General features: G+C 44.1%; 1 protein-coding gene across 3 annotated transcripts in view; it reads right to left on the bottom strand.

The window, feature by feature from the left end:
* Positions 1-23,846, bottom strand: part of UPF2 (UPF2 regulator of nonsense mediated mRNA decay) — a 141,266-nt gene that overhangs the window by 71,290 nt on the left and 46,130 nt on the right. For all 3 annotated transcript variants that reach the window (XM_075926008.2, XM_075926010.2, XM_075926007.2), the window contains 4 exons: positions 23,690-23,775; positions 6,895-7,003; positions 4,634-4,747; positions 2,209-2,325 (listed from right to left, as the gene is read on the bottom strand). In XM_075926008.2, coding sequence (XP_075782123.2) covers positions 2,209-2,325; positions 4,634-4,747; positions 6,895-7,003; positions 23,690-23,775 — 426 coding nt within the window. The remainder of the gene's footprint in view (positions 1-2,208; positions 2,326-4,633; positions 4,748-6,894; positions 7,004-23,689; positions 23,776-23,846) is intronic.

Raw genomic sequence — 23,846 nt, forward strand, 5'->3', positions numbered from 1 at the left:
CTTCCCCTGCCAGATCCCTGCCCCCAACCTCGCACCTCCCGGCAGCCCTGCTTCCACCAGCCCCCCAATCTCCCCAGCCTGCCCCGATTCCCCCATCCAGTGCTGTGTCCCGTGGCCAGCTCTCCCCTCCTCCTCACCCCAGAATCCCCTGGCACCTGCACCTTTCCTTAGCCCTGCACCCTCCTGGTGCCCCCTCCTTCCCTAATATCCACCCCTTCACCACTCTCTGCCCCATTCCCTCCTGCCCCTCTGTGCCCTCACACATGACTTGCTCCATCCTGGCCTTCCTCATGCCCACCCCTTCTTTCAAGCCTTCTTCCAGCACCTCCCTCTCCAGCCCCCACTGCCCTTCCCCTCTCCTCTCCCAGCATCACCCTGTCCCCCCTCCCACTGACATCTCCCCTCCTGCCCTTTCCCTCATTGTCTGCACTTGGCCCCCCGTCATTTGTCTCTCTCTCCTGCACCCTGTCCCTTGGTGCCTTCCCCTCCCCTCCCCTCCACCCCCGCTCCCGCCCCCGCCCGTTCCCTACCTCTGCCTTCCACATTGCAGGGCCCGAGGCCGCGCTCAGGCCCCGGAGGCCGAACCCAGGCCCCGGAGGCCGAACCCAGAGCCAGCGTGGCCCGCCACGTGCCTCCGAAGAGCTTTAAAATCTCGGGCCGTGATATCACATCACGCCCAGGCATCCTCCCCGCCCACGTGCAATGCCACACATGGGCAGCAGCAGGCCGTGAGGAGGAGCTGCACACGGTGGGGACGCTCTGGGGGTGGGGTGGGAGGACGCGCGGGGGGCCGACTTGGGGGCCTGGGGCTACTCCAGGCAGAGCCGGGGGAAAGACCCAGCTCCATGTATTGGTGAAGCAGGGCCCCCGGCTCTGTAACTTGCCAGCACTTCCGGGTTCAGGGGCGCGGGGCCCGAATTGGCCTAAGACCAGCCCTGCTGGCAGCCACCAGGTATGCTGAGGCCGGGTATTTTTTTCCCCGCGGCCCAATACCGGGCCACGGCCCATAGTTTGGGAAACGCTACTATAGGTCACAAGGATATTTATAAGTAAGTTGAGTGCTCACACATTTTCAGAAAGCCACTACCATTGCAGGTGAAATAAGGAGAAACAGCCAGTACTGAACAGGTTATATGAGTCAAAAAGGCACTGACATCTACACCATTAACAGCGGGCAGTGCTAAGAGTTTGTTTCAGCACAACATTACAAAAGAGAGGTGAGCAACCTGCGGCCCATTAGAGTTCAATGTGCGGCCCACGAGACAGTTTGTTTACCATTGCCCATGCTGCAGGGTTGCCAAATTCTGCTGGTTTCCATCCTATTTTTTTTTATTGTGGCCCTCTGAGATGAAGGAAGGCCACTCATGCAACCACCTCACTAACTTAGGTTGCCCACTGCTATCATAAGTGATACAGAGAATTAAGGGGAAATATACTGTGCCAAAGGATTTGGACTGAGGTAAGAGAGTTACAGTTTGAGAAACTTGTTTCTCTCTAATATGGCTTCATATTGGAAATGGACAAGAGCAAGCTAAAAACACTTTCCAATGTCTCTGAAAGAAAATCCCCGTCCTAGAAAAAGCACGTGCTGGGTTATAAAAACTTCCAAATACTACTTAAATCCTACTTCTAAGTCAGTCTCTGCTCTGATGTACAGAAAATAAATAAAAGCTCTAAAGAGTAATTATATTTTAAGCTATACAAATCCCCCCTAAAATTATTCAAGCGAACATCTGTTACTATAGCTCAAAAATCAACAAGCACAGGGGAAAAACAGAATGGAAAGAGCTTCTTTATAGCTACTCTCTCTGTATCCTAGAGCTCTTCAGTGGAGTGACTCTGGTGAGATTGTAACTGCTTCTAAGAGTTCAAGGCCCGGGCAGCTCAGCACTAAGTTCTAGAAGTAGGAGCTTTTGGGAGCAATTTCATATGGGAAAACTTTCCTCTCTGCTTCAAATCACAATAAATTAATTCTAAAAATTTCGGTAGAGTTTTCTATGAAGAACACTATTTACAAACTCCGTTACAGAGATGGGTAAAATCTAATAAAAGTTTGTATCATTTTTGATTGATTACTTGGCTGACTACGATATTACAGTAGCTATGACCATTATTACTCAGTTATATGACAAAACAGCAAAACAAAGACAATAACAGCTGAATTTAGTACATGATTTTGTACAACAAAATGGCTATAATTTATCTTACCAGAAGAACGCTTGTTCTTAAGTGAGACTCTGGTGATCTGAATAAGAATCTTCCACACGTTTCCAGCAAAGTACATGCCATTTCAATATGGTGATGAGAAAAGTCTGACAGAAGCATCTGGGTAAATATATAATCACATTTTCAATATTTTCAATATTTTCCCCCCTAGTAAGAACACTAATAAATATGGTGATATAAACTAGAAGAGTTATTAATATAACTACTTTTTATAATAAAGATGAACAACTGAAATGTTTTCATCTCAGGGTGTGTCTAGACTACTGAGTTTTGTCAACAAAAGTGGACTTTTGTCGACAAAACTATACCTGCGTCTACACTACCGCTGAGTTCTGTCGACATAACGTTGACAGAACTCAAAAGTTTTGTCGACGCTGGTAAACCTCATTTTATGAGGCATAACACCTTCTGTCGACAGAAGGGTTGCATCTAGACTACAGGGTTTTGTCGACAAAGGAGCTTGCTTTGTCGACAGAACTGAATGTGTCTAGACGCTCTATGTCGACAGAAGTTTTGTCGACAGTATCTGTAGTCTAGACGTACCCTCAATTCGAGCAATAAGATACTGGCAATATTTTCAGGCCATTTCATTACGCAACTGCCTTTTAGTAAGAAAGTAATATACAGGCAGTCCCCGACTTACGCGGATCCGACTTATGTCGGATCCGCACTTACGAACTGGGCTTTCTCGCCCCGGAGGTCGAGGTAGCGGATTGCTACCTGCGAGCTCCGGGGCGAGAAAGCCCAGTTCGTAAGCTGCTCCGGTGCCCCTGGTCTGCTCCGGTGCCCCTGGTCTGCTGGAGACCGCAGACCAGGGGCACCGGGCGGGTTCCCGCGCTTCTGAGGCTTTGCCAGAGCAAAGCCTCAGAAGCGCGGGAACCGCCGCTGCTGCCGCTTGAGACCCGGTGCCTGTGGTCTGCTGGGGACGGTCCCCAGCAGACCACAGGCACCGGGACTGAAGCCGCAGCCGCGGGGGGGAGGCGCGGCACCCCGCTGCCGCTGCTGCTCTGCTCCCCGTGTCCCTGGTCTGCGGGGGGGGGGGGGCGTGGATAGTGTGTCTTCCCCCCCCCCCCCCCCAGCAGACCAGGCTTGGTCCTGCAGCACCGGCTCTGGGCACTACTGGACCAACCCGGCAGCATCCCAGCTGCTCTGCCCCAGGTCCTGATTCAGCTGCTGCTGGTCAGTTTCAGCAGCGGCTGAATCAGGACACCTGGGGCAGAGCAGCTGGGGTGCTGCTGGGTTGGTCCAGTAGCGCCGAGGGGTGCTACTGGAGCAACCCAGCAGCACCCCAGTTGCTCTGCCCCAGGCGTCCCCAAGTCAGCCGCTGCTAATACTGACCAGCGCTGACTACAGGAAGCCCCAGGCAGAGTTGCTCTGCCCCAGGCTTCCTGGAATCAGTGCTCATCAGTTTCAGCAGCAGCTGACTTGGGGAAGCTTGGGGTTCTTAAGTTGAATCTGTATGTAAGTCAGAACTGGCGGTCAGTTTCAGCAGCGGCTGAATCTGGACGCCAGTTCCGACTTACATACAGATTCAACTTAAGAACAAACCTACAGTCCCTATCTTGTACGTAACCCGGGGACTGCCTGTAGTAAAATAGTGGTTTAGGTCCTAAATATAGGATTTGTACATTTAACAATTGGATGATTACAAAGCCTACTATAGAAAAGCTAATTTAAAAAAAAAAGAAAATGTGAACTTGAAAAATAATTCATTCTTGCTTTAAAGTTTGCTCTGCTTCATTGGTAAACTAATATGTTTTTGCACAATATTAACTAACTACCCAAAAGATCCACTAAATCAAACTCTGGATGATTGATTGTGGCAGCATTGATCTCCCGCATAGCAAAGACATGGTCTTAAAAACTTAATACCACATACGCATCTAGGACTAAATGTCTGAAACTCAATGTTCTGAGCTGATTACTTCTTCCTCAGTAAGTGGCACATGCCTACCTACTGAGATGGCATATCAGCCTCACCTTGGTACCCACTGAAAAGTTTCCTCTATACTGGAGAAGTAATGAGAAAGTAATAAAAACCAAACTAATAAGAAAAACCTTATTTCCAGCTCTGCAAGAAAGTTTGGATGGATGATTAGGGATTGCTTACATCTGCCTTCTGAGAAAAACAATTACAGTAGCAGCAAGTCATTTTCTCATATCCCAGTAGGGAAGTATATTGCAATAGATTTTTACTATTAGGGTTTAAAACACTCCAGGGATGTTTCAAAAGTAACTGTAAAACAAAAAATTCCTCACTTCCTCCAACCAAAATAAAATAAAATTAAAAAAATCAAGGTTCCAATACTTTATGCAACATAACACTAAAATTCTTATCAGAAAAATGGAGGACTAGAGTGGGAAGATTATCTGTATCTTTCTAACTACATGTGTTACCACCACTAACCTTTAAACAATGCAGGGTGTCATTTTTGGAGAACATCTTAAACTTGGCAAGCTCTCCAATAAATCTAACAGTTTTATTTTTTGTTTCAATATTGATCTGGTCCTTTTTTCTCACCTAAAAAAAGACAAATATATATGCATTTAATTTGAAGCTCTCAGAAATATGTACATTTTGTGTGTGCATTTCTAATACATTTCCCTTAATCTTAGCATACTTGTTAAGCCCCTGAGTTCAGAAAGCTGGAAATTTCCTGTCTGATTCCTTCTCCCCTCCCTCACAACTATGTCTCTATGGGTACGTCTAGACTAGATGCCTCTGGCGACAGATGCATGTAGATTAGACTACCCGGCATAGGAAAATGAAGCGGCGATTTAAATAATTGTCCCTTCATTTAAATTTACATTGTCGGCTCAGCGCGGTAGTCTGGACGCGTGGGGGTCGACATCAAAGGCATTTGTCGACCTCCCAGGTATGCCTCATCCCAGGAGGCATACCTGGGAGGTTGACAAATGCCTTTGATGTCGACCCCCGCGCGTCCAGACTACTGCGCTGAGCCAACAAACAGCTGATCAGCTCAGCGCGGCAGCCATGTAAATTTAAATGAAGGGGCGATTATTTAAATCGCCGCTTCATTTTCCTATGCCGGGTAGTCTAATCTACATGCCTCTGTCGCCAGAGGCATGTAGTCTAGACGTACCCTATATCTTTACCTATCTCTGGTTCCCCACTTTCCCCTCTAATTTGGATACTCCACTCACACTTCCCCCATTCCCCTGATTTGGTTAACCCTCTAACTCCTCCCATCATCTCCACTCTGGCTCTTAAATGTCTCCATCTCCACAGCCCTGCAAAACTGCAGATATCTCCTTTATATCGGTGGGTATCCACACCTGCGGATGTGAACATAGATATTGGCAGCTCCTTTTTGCAGCTATGGCTTCGGATATAATTTTTTATCTAGAACCCTGAAAATGTGCAGGTTTATATCCATAGATGTCAAATTCTGTATACATGTAGGGCTCTATTTGAACTTCCTTCTTACCTAGAACACAACCCCTCTCCCCCCCCCCAATATTGATAATTTTAGAAACATGGCTAGTATGACACTGTAGATCACCCTGCCCAACTACTATGGTGCAGTGGGTAGAATCTATTGTTAGTGTTCTCAAGAGAGGAGCCAAAATGGGGAATCTTCAAGCCAAACTGGTAGGGTTAACAGGATGGTCTTAACGAAAATGATGACTGTTTCATTAATTTTTAAAAATATTACACATTTAAATAATCCATAGATTTGTTCTGTTAACTGATACCAACAGAGGAAATAGATTTTGAGTCATCTATAATCAAGTTCTGGGGGAAACAATGAAGAAATAACTCTTGTCCAACATAAATTTGATTTATAATATTTAAATATAGGGCAGGAAATAAGACTAACAACTTCGAGAAGAACTACATTCTCAGGCTACGTCTACACTGGCCCCTTTTACGAAAGGGGCATGCTAATTTTAAACTTCGCAATAGGGAAATCCGCGGGGGATTTAAATATCCCCCGAGTGATTTAAATAAAGATGTCCGCCGCTTTTTCCCCGGCTTGGGGAAAAGCCGGAAAAAAGCGTCTAGACTGGCCTGATCCTCCGGAATAAAGCCCTTTTCCGGAGGATCTCTTATTCCTACTTCCCCGGCGGATTTCCCTATTACGAAGTTTAAAATTAGCATGCCCCTTTCGTAAAAGGGGCCAGTGTAGACGTAGCCTCAGATTTCTAACCTTCTTACATTCCAATATGTATATTTCTTGATATTTTCCAAATTGGATGCAGTTAGGAGTGATAAGGCACAATACCTAGAGATAGTTTTGTAAACTGTTATAAACACAGGGGAATGTTAACTGTGAACTACCAATTCTATTTCATAACACTATTTCTAGATTTTGCAGCTTCTGCCCTAGTTTTTATGTAATTCTTAAGTCACGTTGCAGTCCACATTAAATTTAATTGTGGTTTAATATTGGAACTTGAAGACATGATATCAATGTGTATAAATAAATGACATTCAGTCCATCAAAAAGGTTATTTGGTGTACAAATGAATCCAACATACTATAACAAAGCAATATGATTAGCAAATAAGACTGATAAACTAGCTGACTATTCTGTGATGTTAGAATCAGCATCTGCTTTATTGAATATAACTTATAAGGGCCACTTTTTTCAAAAGATCGCAGATCAGATTTCTTAATCTGTATGCAGTAAAACAAAAACATACATGAAATCTGAAATCCCCTTTCAGCATGGAACAAAGATCCTCTGCTACATCAGACATACAGGGATGCAATGTGGCAACCAGCCTTGCATAAAACGGTAGCAAATCCAACCTGTGAACAAAAGTTACATACATATGTAAGATGAGCGAACAAAGCACATCTTTAATTCAGGTTTTATTAAAATGTAGTTATGCACACAGATACACATATAACTACTAATTTTTGTGAGGAAAGAACAAAGCAGGACTATGGGCATATATGTATAGATACATGTGCAGTGTAGGCTACTTCCTATTACAATATTTGATTCCCTTTAGATATTCCTGCTTTCAAGAACAAAACTCAGCTCAACCTTAACTATGGAACCACAAGTAGAGCTTCCATAGTAAAATATACTTCTATCCTATGTGAATTTCTATATGCAAGAGAAATTCAAAAGGAAATTAAGAAGCCTGTTAGTGTTCTAATGATTGCACCCTTGCAGGAAATGCTGACAACTCCAATAGGTAACCAGAAATAAGTATTAAGAGGTAAACACACCAGTAAGACAAAAAAAATCCTATAATGTTAAGCAAACTAATATCCAAACAGCTGTAACAGTGCTACCAGTTAGAAAAAAGCTCCAGAGAAGGCAGTCATGCATATAATATGATCAGCTGTGAAAACAAGATAAAATAATGCAGTGGAAATTCACCTTTTGCAGTATATAAGCATTTATTTTACAATTTGTTCAAAACTCTACCTTATTTCCTTCAATCTTTTCCTTGACTATATCCCCTCATTACCCTTCCCGTGTGTTGCTGTCATATATTTTCTTCCCCTCTTTTCAATTGTTTTAGTGAACAGTTTTGACTGATTTTTTTTGCACCTCGTGCCTTTCACTTGCAAATATTAAGCTCAGAATTTGATCTATTTCTAAAAGATTACCAAGCTCCTGTAAAACCTTTTTTTTGGGGGGCGGGGGCAGGGGGGAAGTATGATCGGTTTAGTCATATAATCCCACTTGCAAAGGTAAGCCCTGGATACCGGAAAAGCACAAAACCATGAAGAGCAACTTCAGAAACAAGCAACATATCTTCCCTGGATACCAAATAATTTTAAGATATATTAGGAAATGAACCTCTAGAACAAGTCCACTGCTACAGAGCTGGAGTAAAGAAGATAAGGTGTCTTAAAATAATTTACAGATTAGAGAGGTGATCACTTGAGAACAGAAAATGGATGGTTTTTCCAGGATTGCACTTTAAGAAAGCTGGTTCTACTCTACTACTAGAGCTGAAGAGAAATACTGTTATTAGTCTAATATATGAAAACAGCACATTTTAAACTTAAGCAGTTTTTAAAGATGCTTTTAAAATAGAAAAGCACGTAAGGCTCAGTCTTCAAGGTGATGATCACTCTGCCCTTGGTCCTGCAAAACATTTAACCACAATCTTATATGTTTTACTGAATTGTAGCCAGAGTGCTCAGAACACTGAGGGTATGTCTACACTGTGCACTTATTTTGAAATAAGCTATATAGGAATAAAAACTCCCAAAATAACTACTTTGAAATAGCGCATCTACACTACAAATGCCCATTGAAATAACGCAGCTCTATATTGAAATAGCGCATCCACACTGATTAGAGGCTGAATCGCATTTAAAGCCCCCCAGAAGCACTCCACACAGGGCCTCAGGACAGCAGTCACTTCCTAGAGTGGCGATCTGAGGCTCATGATTAAAAGGGCTACCGTCTATGGCCATGTTTCTCAAACTGTGGGTCCCGACCTCCCAGGGGATCGTGAGCAACTCAGAGGGGGGTTGCGGTATCACAAAGTTTGAGAACCCCTGCTCTACGGCCTTGTCTCAGACTCTTCACCTTTGAGGGACAGCAAACTCATCTAACTGTGTGCTCTGGTTGCCCTTATGGACACCACAGCACTTCTGCCACGGAGCTGGAGCTGGAGCAAAGCAGTCACTGACTCTTAAACCTCCAGCTGTACCTCCTGGTGCAGTTACTGCAGGCTTCCCACCTTGCACTGCAGGAATCGGACCCACAGATCACTGTGGGGCACCTCCTTACTTCTCTCCACATGCTGCTCATGGAGCATAACCTCTCCCATTCTCCCCCACACACGACCACTCCTGGCGCTGGGACACCAGTTTCGACTGGTGGGACTGGATCGTCATGGAGCAGTGGGATGATCGTCATGGAGCAGTGGCGCAAGAACTTCAGCATGTGAAAGGATACCTTCCTGGAGCTCTGTGAGTGGCTCACCCCTGCCCTCAGGTGATAGGACACCTACATGCGACCCACCATCCCCCTTCAGAAGTGTGCACCATCGCACTTTGAAAGCTCACCATGTCAGACAGCTACTGCTCTGTCGGGAACCAGTTCACTGTGGAGAGATTGACCATTGAGGCTGTGCTCATGCAGATTTGACGCTCTTGTGCTGTTGTCCCAGCAGGATGGTGAACCACTGGAATGGGGTTCCCTAGGCAAGGGGGGAGTGGACACTCCCTACCTATAGATTTTGCAGTCCTGCCTTCACAAAGCCCTGCCAAGGATGGGATATGTTGGGGTTGCTCCTACTCTGGGAAGGAGGTTGGGCTCAGGGAATTCCCGAGGGCTCTGGCAACACAGTGATTCTCTGTTTGTATCCTCTCAGGTGGTGAGGGTCATCAAAGCCATCCTGCTCCACAGGGTCATCATCCTAGGTGACATGGACCCCATCGTGGCCAGCTTTGCTTCTCCAACTGCCGGGGGGAGGAGCATTGACAACAGCCACACCCCCATCCAGGCCTCCGACCACTGGGTCTCCGATTACATCACCAGGAAAGGGTATTTTTCAACAGTAATGCAGGACTTTGCGGACTACTGAGCCTGGTTCACCGACATCATCACTGGGTTGCCAGGAAAGGTGCACAATGCCTGCATCTTCAGGAACTCCAGGATGTTCCAGAGGATGCACGGTGGCATCTCCAGCCCACAACAAGGGGGGGAGAAGGGACTGATCCCCCTTACAGGATGCGGTGGAACTGTTCATAACATTGGCATGACTGGGGTGCCACTCTGAAGCAGGAGCTCCACTCCCTGGACTTGGTGTAGGCCTGCCTCAGTCCTTTCACTTTCACACGCATCTGCTCCTGGGTGCGCATATGGCCCTTCTAGCCCAGGCTGTTGGCCATCTGGCCATAGAGGTCTAAGGAGGAGTAGTGCTGAAGAAACTTTAGGGGTCACAGTGGACCACAAATTAAACATGAGTCAAAAGTGTGATACTCTTGCAGAAAAAGCAAATATGATTCTGGGGCGCATTAACAGGAGCATTGTGAGCAAGACACGAGAAGTCATAGAAGTGATTTTTATGCTCTACTCTGTGCTGATTAGGCCTCAGTTGGAGTATTGTGTCCAGTTTTGGACACCACATTTCAAGAAAGATGTGAAGAAATTGGAGAAAGTCCAGAGAAGAGCAACAAAAATGATTAAAGGTCTAGAAAACATGACATATGAGGGAAGACTTAAAGAACTGGGCTTGTTTAGTTTGGAAAGGAGATGAAAGAAGGGACAAGATAGCAGTTTTCAAGTATCTAAAAGGGTGTTACGAGGAGGGAGAAGAAATGTTCTCCTCGGCCTCTGAGGCTAGGACAAGAAGCAATGGGCTTAAACTGCAGCAAGGGAGGTTTAGGTTGGACATTAAAAAAACCTCCTGTCAGTGTGATTAAACACTGGAATAAACTGCCAAGGGAGGCTGTGGAATCTCCATGTCTGGAGATATTTAAAAGCAAGTTCTACAGACACCTGTCAGGTCCTGCCATGAGGGCAAGAGACTGGACTTAACGACCTCTTGAGGTCCCTTCCAGTTCTAGGATTTTATGTACATATTCCTGTGCCTGGTGTAGAGACCCTGGAGGTTTGCCTCCTCTTCCCAGACCTCTGAGACCCAGGATCACCGCAGCAAACCAAGATGGGGTCATCCCTCTTCTGCTCCCGGGCAGGGGCTTGGGAGCTGGCTGCTGACTTGCTTGCAGCCATGGGGGGCTCGGTGGAAATGATGGGGTCTGCCATTGCAGGAGGAAAGGGAGAGCAGAGTGCTGCTGTGTAACACGGTGCTGGCAGGGCCTGCTATGTGCCACAAACTGCTTTCCCTGTGGCTGCACCTTTAAAGGTAGGGAAAGGGGAACTATAGAGTTCTGATGAGTATGGACAGAGTGGCCAGCAAGGCATGTGAGAGAATCGTTGGAGGCCACCTATTTCAAAATAACCACAGCTGCGCTGTCAACCCCTCCCCTATTTTGAAATAACTATTTCGGAATAGGCGTTATTCCTCATGAAATTAAGGTTTATTACTCTGGAATAAGAAACCTGTTATTTTGGAATTATTTTGAAATAATGGGCTTGCTGTGTAGATGCTCACCTTGATATTTCGAAATAATGCTGCAGTGTAAACGTGCCCTGAAGAACTAAGGCCTGAAATTAAATTTAAAACTAATTTACATTCATGAAGGTTGTAAATTTAACACCCACGGGAATCATGTCATCACTAAAGCACAACTATTTCTGGCAGCAAGACAGAAAACAAGTGTATATAGAACATATCGCACAACAATGGGTGGAGGAGAAACATTGTGCAATGTCACTTAGGACAATCCTGAAGTGTTTTTAAATCTTTAACATCCACATAGAGGAGGCAGGAGCTGCTTCTTTTATATTTTCAGGTGAAGACCCAGTAAGTTACACAGTGCTCTACCTTTGAAAGACAGCCAATTTGACTCAATGATGCATAGAAATCCTGGTGAAACATTACAAATACTTTGGGTAAGTGTTTAAGGCTTTTATTCTCTCTCTTGTTAACCAATAACCTAACTAGTATTTACATTTTAAAAGTTTACTGGAACAGGTAGTCAAGGACACTAGGCAGAGCTAATTAGTACCACATTGTCAACATTATCCATTAACTCCATAAGTCTGAAATACTCTAAAAATGCTTTTGCTAGATTCTATTTCTTTATTTTATTTGAAGTTTATTGTTTTTCCCTAGCTGCTCAAATCCTTTATTAAAAAAAACCAAACATATTTTGTTTAGATCTAAAGAACCTGAATGTTATAAGCTATTCATTAATTGTATCTCCTTAAACCGAACATAACTGGGGAAAATTAAGCCTTAGAGCACACTGATGCTGTTCCACTGGAGAACACAAAAGGTTTCTTTACAGGGGAAAACATTAAGAGTGTGTATTTCCAAATAAGTGAAATATAATGGAAAAAAGCCTGAGGTCAATTACTGTGAAACTGGCCACCAGCAAGAGATCTTGTATAATCTCTCTCTAACACAATAATGCAAAAGCTTCAGAGGGGTTTTTTTCCTCTTTTTTCCTCTCCTTTGCCCCCCGCCCTTCCCCTATTTATTCTTGGATTTGGACTTTTAATACTCCTGTTGTCTGAAGAAGTGGGTTACAATAATGCAAGTTTATGGTGTGCAATAGCACCACCTTCTGGTACCTTTATTTTGTAAATTAATGCTCCAATTCAAATTGTTTTCATTTGATCATTACCCTCTCCCCCCACGTAATATTGTTCCTTTTTTGAGGAGGGGGATGCATACTGAACAGGGTCCTCCACTTCTGCTTTTACTTACTAAGATCTGGCCTCATAGATGAAGCATGTGTGAAGTTTATCACCAGCACATTGAACAAGGTCAAACAAAATCACTAGTCAGACAGTGCTGTTTCATCTCTCCATCTTGGCCTTGGTTTTGCTGCCATTAGAACATAAGGCTGTCCTGTATTTGTACCTTTTGTGAGATATTTCTGGAATATCTTCGTCCCCCGTTTTCTTTTTTTAATACTGATGTTAAATGTAAAGACCTAGCTCCATTAAAGTTATAAAAACTGTGGCTTCTGTAAATCAGGTGTACAGGCAGTCCCCGAGTTACGCGGATCCGACTTATGTCGGATCCGCAGTTACAAACGGGGATTTTCTCGCCCCGGAGACCTGGAGCGGCGGGACGCCTGGTCCCGCCGCCCGCCTCCTCCGGGGCGAGAAAAGCTGCTCCCCGTCTCCCTGGTCTGCTGGGGGAGCCAGCAGACCAGGGAGACGAGGAGCAAAGCAGCGGAGGACCCGGGCCGGGTCCGGTCCGGGTCCTCCGCGGCTTTGCTCAGTATCTCCCTGGTCTCCAGACCAGGGCGACGCCGAGCAAAGCCGCGGAGGACCCGGGGCCGGACCCGCGGCGCTTCCAGCTGATCTGAAAGCGCCGTGGGTCCGGCCGCGGGTCCGGCCCCGGGTCCTCCGCAGCTTTGCTCTGCGTCTCCCTGGTCTGCTGGGGGGGGGGGGGGGGACGCAGCTAGTGCCCCCCCCAGCAGACCAGGGAGACGTGGAGCAAAGCCCGGGGCCTGTGGTAGAGCAGGTGGGGCGCTGCTGGTTGGTCCCGCAGCACCGCTCCTTGGCGCTACTGGACCAACCCGGCAGCACCCCAGATGCTCTGCCCCAGGAGTCCTGATTCAGCCGCTGCTCATCAGTTTCAGCAGCGGCTGAATCAGGACGCCTGGGGCAGAGCAGATGGGGTGCTGCTGGGTTGGTCCAGTAGCGCCGAGGAGCGGCCGTGCTACTGGACCAACCCAGCAGCACCCTAGCTGCTCTGCCCCAGGCGTCCCCAAGTCAGCCGCTGCTGAAACTGACCAGCGGCTGACTACAGGAAGCCCGAGGCAGAGCTGCTCTGCCCCGGGCTTCCTGGAATCAGCTGCTGATCAGTTTCAGCAGCAGCTGACTTGGGGACACCTGGGGTTCTTAAGTTGAATCTGTATGTAAGTCTGAACTGGCGTCCAGATTCAGCCGCTGTTGAAACTGATCAGTTTCAGCAGCGGCTGAATCTGGATGCCAGTTCCGACTTACATACAGATTCAACTTAAGAACAAACCTACAGTCCCTATCTTGTACGTAACCCGGGGACTGCCTGTATTCAAAATCATAGTGTGAAACCCCCCAAAATCTTGGGTACCTGGAAAATAGGATTTTGCTAAGGCTGAGCTTAAGGATGTGTAAATATAAACAACATGCCAACTGCCCATCTCATACTTCAAATCATAATTCAATTAGTTATAATATATTCATGGGATCTAAATAGTTCAATGCTCTAATCCATATACCATATCAACACTCACAAAAATACTTACTGGTGAGGCCAACTCCTTTCTTACTGCTATCAGTCAAGACAGTGTGAATGACCACAACAAATTATGGCACTGATTTTACATGCTTCTCAATGGGCTATCTTGCCTTAGCAAAAAAGGTTCAGCTTACATAGAACTCGGAAGAGGAACTTATTCTGAAATGTAAAGTCCTCAGAAACAAGGATATGCTAACATTTAGTTACATAAAATTGAGCACATTACTGATAATGACAGGCCAAGGAGTTGAAAGAAAATAGATCTAGGCCCCCCCCCCCCCCCCCCCCCCCCCCGGCCCTCCAAGTGTGTTGAAATTTAAATAAAACATGCACCTTGCAGCAGAAAACCAGTATCTCTTGATTTAAAAGTAACTAATGCTCAGAATTTCAATAATCAATGGGCAATAGTTTTCACAATCCAGGACATCATTTTAACCTTAACATATTAAGAAATTAGACAATGGGAGAACTCAGAACCCATAACAGAAACACTCATTACCTCTAGCTCTAGAATTCAACTTCTACTAGAATTTAAAATCTGTAAGACCATATAAGTTTTTCTATTTATGGCGAATGCTAAGAGGATTACAGTACAAATAAACTAACTGTTTTACTGGACAAATGTAATAATCCATTTAGCCAACAATGAATTTCACATAATTGTCTTGAAATCAAGGGTAGCAGTGTTTTAACTACTGTACCCTTACTTCGTAAAAATAAAATGAGGTTGGATTAATCTACTGATATTTAATTTTTAATGGGGACTTTTTAATTACAAGTATGAAAGCCACTTGAGTGCTAGCAAGCAAAATCTTGATTAAACAAGACATTCTATATTATCTTCAGAATCAGAGGTTCAAAACTCCACTGAAGAATTTAAAAGTGCCCATTCACAATCACCTCGGGACCCATATAGTGCAATCAAGTGGTTCTGACACCAGTTTTCACTGAGTTGAAAAACTAACTGCCTTATTTATTTTCCAAATAGAATGTACGGATGCTCTTCACAACCTATCCTAAAGAGAGAGACAGACAGAAAGCCCACAAAGAGCAACACTGCATAACACTACTGGAAAAGTTGATGACAGGTGCAGGAAACTTCACATTAACAGTGTGCAAATCCATGAAATAGCAAACCACTTTTGTCTAACCCCACTGTTTTGGATCTCAAGATCATAATTGAGACTACAGTAGACTTCTGATAATCTGGAACCTTTGGGACCTAGGTGGTGCAAGACTATCGGATATGCCGGAATATCGGGAGGTACTCCGGTGGGGGGGGCTGTGACGGGTCTGCCGGACCTGCACTGCATCTGGGGGGGAGGGAGGAGAACGGCGTGGCAAGGGGCAAACCCTCCGCCATTTTGCTGGAAGGCGGTGAAGCCCCGCGCTGGCACCGAGAGTTTCAGGGAGAAGAGAGGAGAGGAGCGGGCTCTCCACCCCCCAGACTGCAGTAGTCATCCCCGAGCAGAGGGGTGAGGGGCGGTGCTGCGGGACCAACCCGGCAGCACCCCAGCTGCTCTGCTCTGCAGCTTCCCCAAGTCATAGAATCATAGAATACTAGGACTGGAAGGGACTTCGAGAGGTCTTGCTCACAACACACCTGTTAATGCATCCCAGAATCATGTTTGCTTTCTTTGCAACAGCATCACACTGCTGACTCATTCAACTTGTGGTTCACTATAACCCCTAGATCTCTTTCTGCCATACTCCTTCCCAGACAGTCACGTCCCATTCTGTATGTATGAAACTGATTGTTCCTTCCTATGTGGAGCACTTTGCATTTGTCCTTATTAAATTTCATCCTATTTACCTCAGACCATTTCTCCAATTTGTCCAGGTCATTTTGAATTATGACCCTATCCTCCGGATTAGTCGCAACTCCTCCCACCTTGGTATCATCTGCAAACTTAATAAGCGTACTTTCTATACCAATATCTAAATCGTTGATGAAGATATTGAACAGAGCCGGTCCCAGAACAGATCCCTGTGGAACCCCACTTGTTATGCCTTTCCAGCAGGATTGTGAACCATTAATAATTACTCTGAGTACGGTTATCCAGCCAGTTATGCACCCGCCTTGTAGTAGCCCCATCTAAGTTGTATTTACCTAGTTTATTGATAACAATATCAAACACCTTACTAAAGTCTAGGTATACCACATCCACCACTTCTCCCTTATCCACAAGTCTCGTTATCCTATTAAAGAAAGCTATCAGATTGGTTTGACATGATTTGTTCTTTACAAATCCATGCTGGCTATTCCCTATCACCTTGCCATCTTCCAAGTGTTTACAGATGATTTCCTTAATTACTTGCTCCATTATCTTCCCTGGCACAGAAATTAAACTGACCAATCTGTAGTTTCCTGGGTTGTTCTTATTCCCCCGTTTATAGATGGGCACTATATTTGCCCTTTTCCAGTCCTCTGGAATCTCTCCTGACTCCCATGATTTTCCAAAGATGATAGAGGAGGTATCTGAGCCTCTATCCATCAGCTCCTTGAGTATTCTACAATGCATTTCATCAGGCCCTGGTGACTTGCAGGCATCTAACTTTTCTAGGTGATGTTTAACTTGTTCTTTTTTTAATTTTACCTTCTAAACCTACCCCCTTCCCACTAGCATTATGTTAGGCATTCCTACAGACTTCTCAGTGAAGACCGAAACAAAGAAGTCATTGAGCAGCTCTGCCATTTCCAAGTCTCCTGTTACTGTTTCTTCCTCCTCACTTACCAGTGGGACTACCCTCTCCTTGGCAGCGGCAGTGGCGGACTTGGCAGCGGCAGCGGCAAACTTGGGGACGTGGCATGGAGCACAGCAGCTGGGGTGCTGCCGGGTTGGTCCCTCAGCACCACCCCTCACCCCCCTGCTTGGCACCCAGCAGCACCCCAGCTGCTCTGCTCCACAGCTTCCCCAAGTCTGCCGCTGGTCAGTTTCAGCAGCGGCAGCCGTGGACTTGGGGAAGTGGCGTGGAGCAGCTCCAATTGTCCAGCTGGCCGGAGCACTTCCGGGTTCCAGTTGGGGCCGGACTATCGGGAGTGCCAGACCAATGGATGCCGGACAATTGGAGTTTTACTGTAGATGACTTGAAATGAGTACAATTATCCATGAAGACTAAATGTATTTCAAATATACTGTTTGTTCTGCTTTTTAGAAGGATGCTGTACATCTGATCTCTTAAATCAAGGACAGACATATAATGCTTTATGACATTGTGTTTCTCTATCGGCATCATGGATGAATATTGTTAACTCCTGGAAATAAGTAAAGTTTGTAGCAGCCATTCAAAAAGACAACTGGGATGCATCAATTTGCTAACACTCAGAGAAGATTCTGTTAATGAACAATTTTTAAGTTTGTAGGTTTCAGAATGCACTACTTACTTTTGTAAAGTGTATTTATATTTAATGTATATATGCTTGGCACTATGGGTTGTACATTATATAGAATTTAGAAAGCTTACAAAAATATTTAAAGTCTGGTTTAAAAAACAAGAAAAAAACCTTATATCCTTATGAACTTAAAGAGATTATATATTAAGGCAACACGCACAACGGGAGAGACTACCATCTGGACTGCAGCACAAGGAGTGGAAGGGGCTGCTAGCTGTGGTCTTCACAGCTCCTCAGACACATGGAGAACTAGTACCCATGGGGCTGCAAACAGCAGATCTACCAGCTCTGCTCTTCCTATTGCAATCTCCACCAATGTTCCATCTCTAGTTCGATGGCAGACACTCTTACCAGGACTCACTCATTCACTGGTAATTCCTCGATTTGAAGATGATATCTCTCACAGATTTACGTACGGGTTCTGAGGTGACTCAGGAATCCAATCTTGGAACCACAACTCGACCTGCAGTAGGTACGGACATATTGTGGCAGGCCCTCTGCCTGCTAGGAGAAAATTTTTCTTCCATCCTTCTCTTTTCAGCATTGAGGGCAAGGTGCTTCTCCTCAAAGCAGGCCACTACCACATCAGTTCTCTTAAGGTTTCAGTGTGTTTTAGTAGCGTTTCCTCTGATCACCATGGGATCTCTGACCATCAGTGAGCTGAGAGTGGATGACTTATTTTGGGAGGCAAGAGTCAGTCCAAGGAGTCATCGGTTCCATGCATGGCCCTAATAATGTGGATACCCTTGCTATCTCGAGTGCTAACACCACATTTTAAAAGATGTCAATGCCTGGAACAAGAGTGTCTCCAAGTGTTGTTATGCTTCTGATTTTGCCTAAAAAGGGTGTTTGTGATGACCAGGCCATACTGTACATATTTTGCTCGGGAGGAGGATTCTGTTGAGTTAGCCTTTCCTACTTGGTCTTTTTCTATAGTGCCATTCCAGAGATCAGACTTCAGCCTGACCCTGGCGTTGAAATCTCAAAGGAAAATGATCGTGTCCTCCTTGGGCATGTTGATCAAGACTCTGTCCAGGTCTGTAAAAAATTGTTCCTTAATATCGTTGATACAATCAAGCAGTGGGGCAGTAGCTCAGTACAAAGTCATAAAATGTTTGTTGATTCCTACAGGATATTCTGTAAGCTGGCAAATGTATTTGCTATTGCAAAGCCAGCACCATGAATGTGCCTGTCCTCTGCAGATTTTCCTTTCCGAAAATAGGTGTAACTTCCGCCTTCTTCTCTCAGCTGACCTTCATCTGGGCACCTGGTCTCTCAAGCTGATGTTCTATTTTGCAAGTTCCCTGATAATAACAGTTCTTTCCAGATAGACATATTTATTATCCATCAGGGTGCGAACATTCCATGTAGCAAACATCACTGTTACTGTCTTTTTATAGGTCTGACCACAGTCAAAGTGATCCAATGCAAAGTCAGTAGCATAAAAGACAGCCCAGATTTAGGGCATATTTTCCAGCCTTCTCCCCACATGGGGGGAGAAAAGATGATCCTAAAAAGAATTGCTCAGTGGTGATAGTAGGTGCTGAATTTCACCCTTGTCTCAGTCCAGGTTCAAGTTGACCTGTCATCTATGTGCAGATTCATGGCTAGGGACTGCCAGGTTGACTAATCCTGTGTCCATCAGCACTAGTCTGTCGTCACAGGGCTTGGAAGGTTGGAAAGATGTTATTTCTCATCGTAGAAGACTGTATGATTTCTTATAACATGGGAAAACTGGTGTGCCTGCAGTGACTACGATCATGACAAGATGGAGGTCTGAGGCACAGTGGTAGAAAAAGTCTAAGACAACCAGAGATCTCAAACTTGCTGCAGTCTTTATCTGCTTTCATAGCCATTGAGATCCAAGGACCTCCTTCCACCTGATCCAACGCTGAAGACTTGGGGGATTGGACAGTGCTTGTCTGGGACATTCCCTCAGACCTGTTTGGCTTGGCAGACCCTCATAGAACATTCCTCTCAAGTTAGCTCTGAGGATCATTGTAACATGCAAGTCTCTTCACCACAACAAGTAGTAATCCCAAAAAGGATCATTGTGACTAGACACCTGTGGTTCAGAGAAAGCAGACCAACCAATACACCATCAGTGGTTCTGCAGCTGAGTAGCACAGAGTTAGGCATTACTGGAAATGGGTAAGAAAATGAAGGCAGTGCACGGAATGCCATCTAAGCCAGAAACCTACAACTGGACCACTGTCCAGCTGAGGACTCTCAGGGCTGGAGAGACAGAAATTTCCAGGAGGAACTGGAAGAGCATGGGGAGGAGTAGATTTAAAGGGAGCCATAATGTTCAATGGGAGAACTGAATTCTTGGCCAACAAACTATTTAAAGTCTCAGAGGGACTGTGTTAGTCTGTAACTTTAAAAGTAATGACTAGTCCTGTTGCACCTTACAGACTAATAAAGTGGGTCCTGCCCAGGAAAGCTCATGATCCTATATATATTTTTTAGTATCTTAGGCTACGTCTCGACTACACAGTTTTTCTGGGATACCAGGGGTATCCCGGAAAAACTGTTCCGAGTCCAAGGAACACATTTGCTCTTCCACTTTTTTTGTGGAAAGACAAATGTGCTCTTTCGGAAGCCCTGTATTCCTCATTCCACTAGAAATAAGGGGCCTTGCAAAAGAGGTTTTTTTTCCTGACATTTGGCCCTGTCTAGACGGGCCAAATGTCAGAAAAGTCTCTTTGGACAAAATAATTGGAAAAAGCCATTCAAAATGCAGCAGTGTAGACCTAGCCTAAGGGTGCCACAAAACTAAGTATTTGTTCTCCCTCAACACTGAATACATTCCATCAAATATTAATTGGTATATTAACACTTCTGTCAGATTCACATTTCAAATTCTTCTAGGAATTATTTCACTAATTGTGTTTGCTCTATGTTAGAACAAAGAATGCACTTCAGAAGAAATGGAAGATGCTCAGAAAGAGAACTGTTTTTATTAAAGGCTGAATCATAATCTTGAAACATTCAAGAACATTTACGAAAAACTTGCATTCATATTAAACTATTTAAACCAGTAAAGCATTTGGACATCAGCCCCATTTTAATCAGCGGAAATTTTTTTACAGTGAACAAGTACTGTATTGTACCATTTCCATTTTTCAAATGAGATTTTGGAAATGAAGAGTAACACTTGTTCCGTTTCCCATGCTTGCATCCCTCTAAGGTGCTGTAGAGATTAGATTACTCAAATTAATCATTAGAAATAGATGTCAAAAAGCTGCTCAATTTTATTTTTTCAGGGAGCCACTAAAGAGTATTAGGTAATAATGACCTAAAATCAATGTAAAAGGGACTTATTTTATTATGAATAGTGATAATTTATTAAACTGATAAGAACAGATTGGCACGTTTATTTAGCAAATGTTTGTGAACTACACTTGATCTTAGCCAAAAGGCAGAGAAGTGACACATCTTGTAAATTCGGTGCAATTTGGCAGGTACAATAAAGGTAAAGAGGAAAACTGATTTAAGCACAGCATAATGTAGTGTTATGGAAAAGGATGGGTTTTTTAGGCTTTGTCTACCCTAGAGAGAGTAGCAGATTAGATATCAGCCAATCTACAGCAATGCATCTGGCAAATAGGCAACAAATTGATTGAACATTTCTGATAATCTATTTAAGTTACCATGATACTTTGCCAGGACAAAGGATCAGTTGATTGCTGGTGAGAACACACCCTAACACAAAACAATGCAGTGAGTTCTAACAACTGTCATCTTTTGACAGATCCACCACTAATGAATTACATAATTATATGAGCACATCTCTCTAATCCAGTGGTGGGTAACCCATGGCCCACACGCCCCCTCCCTGCTCTGTGTCCTCTCCCTCTGCACCTTTCATGCATTGGTGGCCCCGCACTTACCTACTTCTCTCCCTCCCAGCATTTCCATTTCCACTTCCCTCCCAGAGCTTGAACATCATCAATCAGCTGATTCGCAGTGCTATGGAAGTGCTGGGAGGGGAGGGAGGGAGAAGGGATGGGGCAGGGCATGCTCAGGGGAGGAGACAGGGAAGAGGCTTGGCAGGGGTTGAGAGAAGGGATGGAGTGGGGGCGGGGCCTGGAGCGGGGGATGGATCAAGCAGCCCCTGACAAAATGAGAAGTGACACCTTCTTTAAAGCAAGGGTATGTATGAGGTACTTGCTACTCATGCTTAATGCACATGCTCAATTTCAGTCTTATGACCCAGAAAGATGAAGGAGGGCCACTCATGCAGGCCACTCAGTAGCCTTGGTTGACCATTGCTGCTCTAAACTCAGATGCAAAGCAGACATTCAAATTAGCACCAGTACAATCAGTATGTAAAAGCATGGTCTTTACACGAGAACAGAAGATCGTTTGAATAGTAGATACTTATTACAAATGGGATGCAAATATGGGCTGGAAGATAGTTATTGCACCAAGTACACAGCTTGTTAATGGAAAAATTGTACAAGAAAACCAAGAAACAAAGCCTGTTTATTCAAAGCAATTAATATAAGCCTGAATGGACTAGGACCATAAACAGCACATTCTTTGAGGCTGTTCTCTAGATGACATAAGACATCTGAAAATCAAAGGCTGCAACATTAACATCTTTCTACCAAAAGCCGCTGAGATGCAATGCTAGCAGTTGTTTCTTTGAGGCAAACGCATAAGGTGTACCAATCTAGAGGAGATTTGGCAGAGAGTAAAGCTAAATACATAATACAGATCAACTAGTTTGTTTTAGTGTGTGTACACACACACACACACACACACACACACACACGAAGAAAACTGTATTTCTTTAAAATGATTTTTTTAAAGAGAGATCTTTCAAGTCTTAGGCTGTATGCAGGTAAAGTCTCTGACCTGTTAAAACAAGTGGACAGGGAGCAAATGTTGGACCTCTTAATTGATAGAATTCCAAGTGCCACTCAGATAACAGATGTGGTCAGTAAAGGCATGGGAACTGCTAACTGACCACAAGGAGAGGTAGAAAGAGAGCACAAAAGGTTTCAGTACAACAAAATTCCCATTGTAGCTCAATGAACTAAAGCTATTTCTTGCGATTACTCATAACATATAGCAAGATCTCACATAGAAATTAATACTATCTATCACTTGTGTAACTGCAGCACTTTCCAGGGACAAATCAAAGAATGTCTTTTGAATTAGTGTGAAGCAACGGCAACAGCTAGAAACATGGTTTAGAGCTCCTCTTCATTAGGCAAATAATCATTGGTATTTAAAAACTGGACAATAACAGATTGCAAGTTCTCAGAATACTGACTCTATTCTATATCTGCATGGTGTACAGTAAGGTAGCCATACCAACAGTCCTACACTACAGAGGTTGAGTTACCTCGGATACCACTATAAGGCTATGTCTAGACTGCAAGCCTCTTTCGAAAGAGGCTTTTTCGAAAGATGCTTTAGAAAAAGCCTCTTTCAAAAAAGAGCATCTAGACTAAAGCCAGTACTTTTGAAAAAGCAAGCCACTTTTTTGAAAGAGCAGCCAGGCAGTCTGGATGCTCTCTTTTGAAAAAGCATAGTTTGCATTACATAGCACCGTTTTTGAAAGAGCACTTTCGAAAAAATGCTTTATTCCTTGTAAAACAAAGTTTTCCGTGACCGAAAAAACTTCCGCTTTCTTTTGATTTACTTTTGAAAGAACGCAGCTGCAGTCTAGACGCAGGAGAAGTTTTTTTTTTTTAAAAAAAGGCCACTTTTTTCGAAAAAACCGGTAGTCTAGACACACCCTAAGAGTAGCTCAACCTATATTCCTCAGCTGAAATGCATGCAACAATTTCACTGGTGTATGAAGGAAATGGAGTAGAAAATGCATTACTTGGCTCAAATGCCATATCTGTGCAACAGGATGGGCTTTCAGCTACCAGTATTGACGTTCTCCTGAGTGACACATCAACTTCTTTTTCCTGGAGAAGCTTTATTTTTGATGTTATGGTTTAAAGAAAACATGAGCCACCAAAAGATTTATTACAACCATAATTATCACCAGAAAAAGGGAAGAAAGTTGCAAGAATATCTATACTGAAAAGCTTTTCAGTACTCACAATCTTGATTTTCTTGCTGATTTTAAGTGTATACTTCAGCCATAAGGAAATACCACCAGAGAAGTGTGCATCACAGGTAAATGTAGTAGACACATGTGACTTAGTAGTTGCACTATACATTGTTGTTTGTTTAAATCACTAAAACAAAGTTAAATAAAATGTTACACTACTTATTTTAAATGTTTCCTACCTTTGTCTAGGGACTATGAAGAGAGCTCGTACTAACTTTCTTCTATTAGCTTTTGTGTTCATACTCATGCAAAAATCCATTGCTGCCTACAAGAGAAAAGTCAAAGTTTTACCTTGGAATCTGAGCTTCTACATATAAAGCACTAAAACTTGCCTAT

Source organism: Pelodiscus sinensis, chromosome 1, assembly GCF_052426305.1.
Source record: "Pelodiscus sinensis isolate ZL-2025 chromosome 1, ASM5242630v1, whole genome shotgun sequence".
Taxonomy (NCBI): Eukaryota; Metazoa; Chordata; order Testudines; family Trionychidae; genus Pelodiscus; species Pelodiscus sinensis.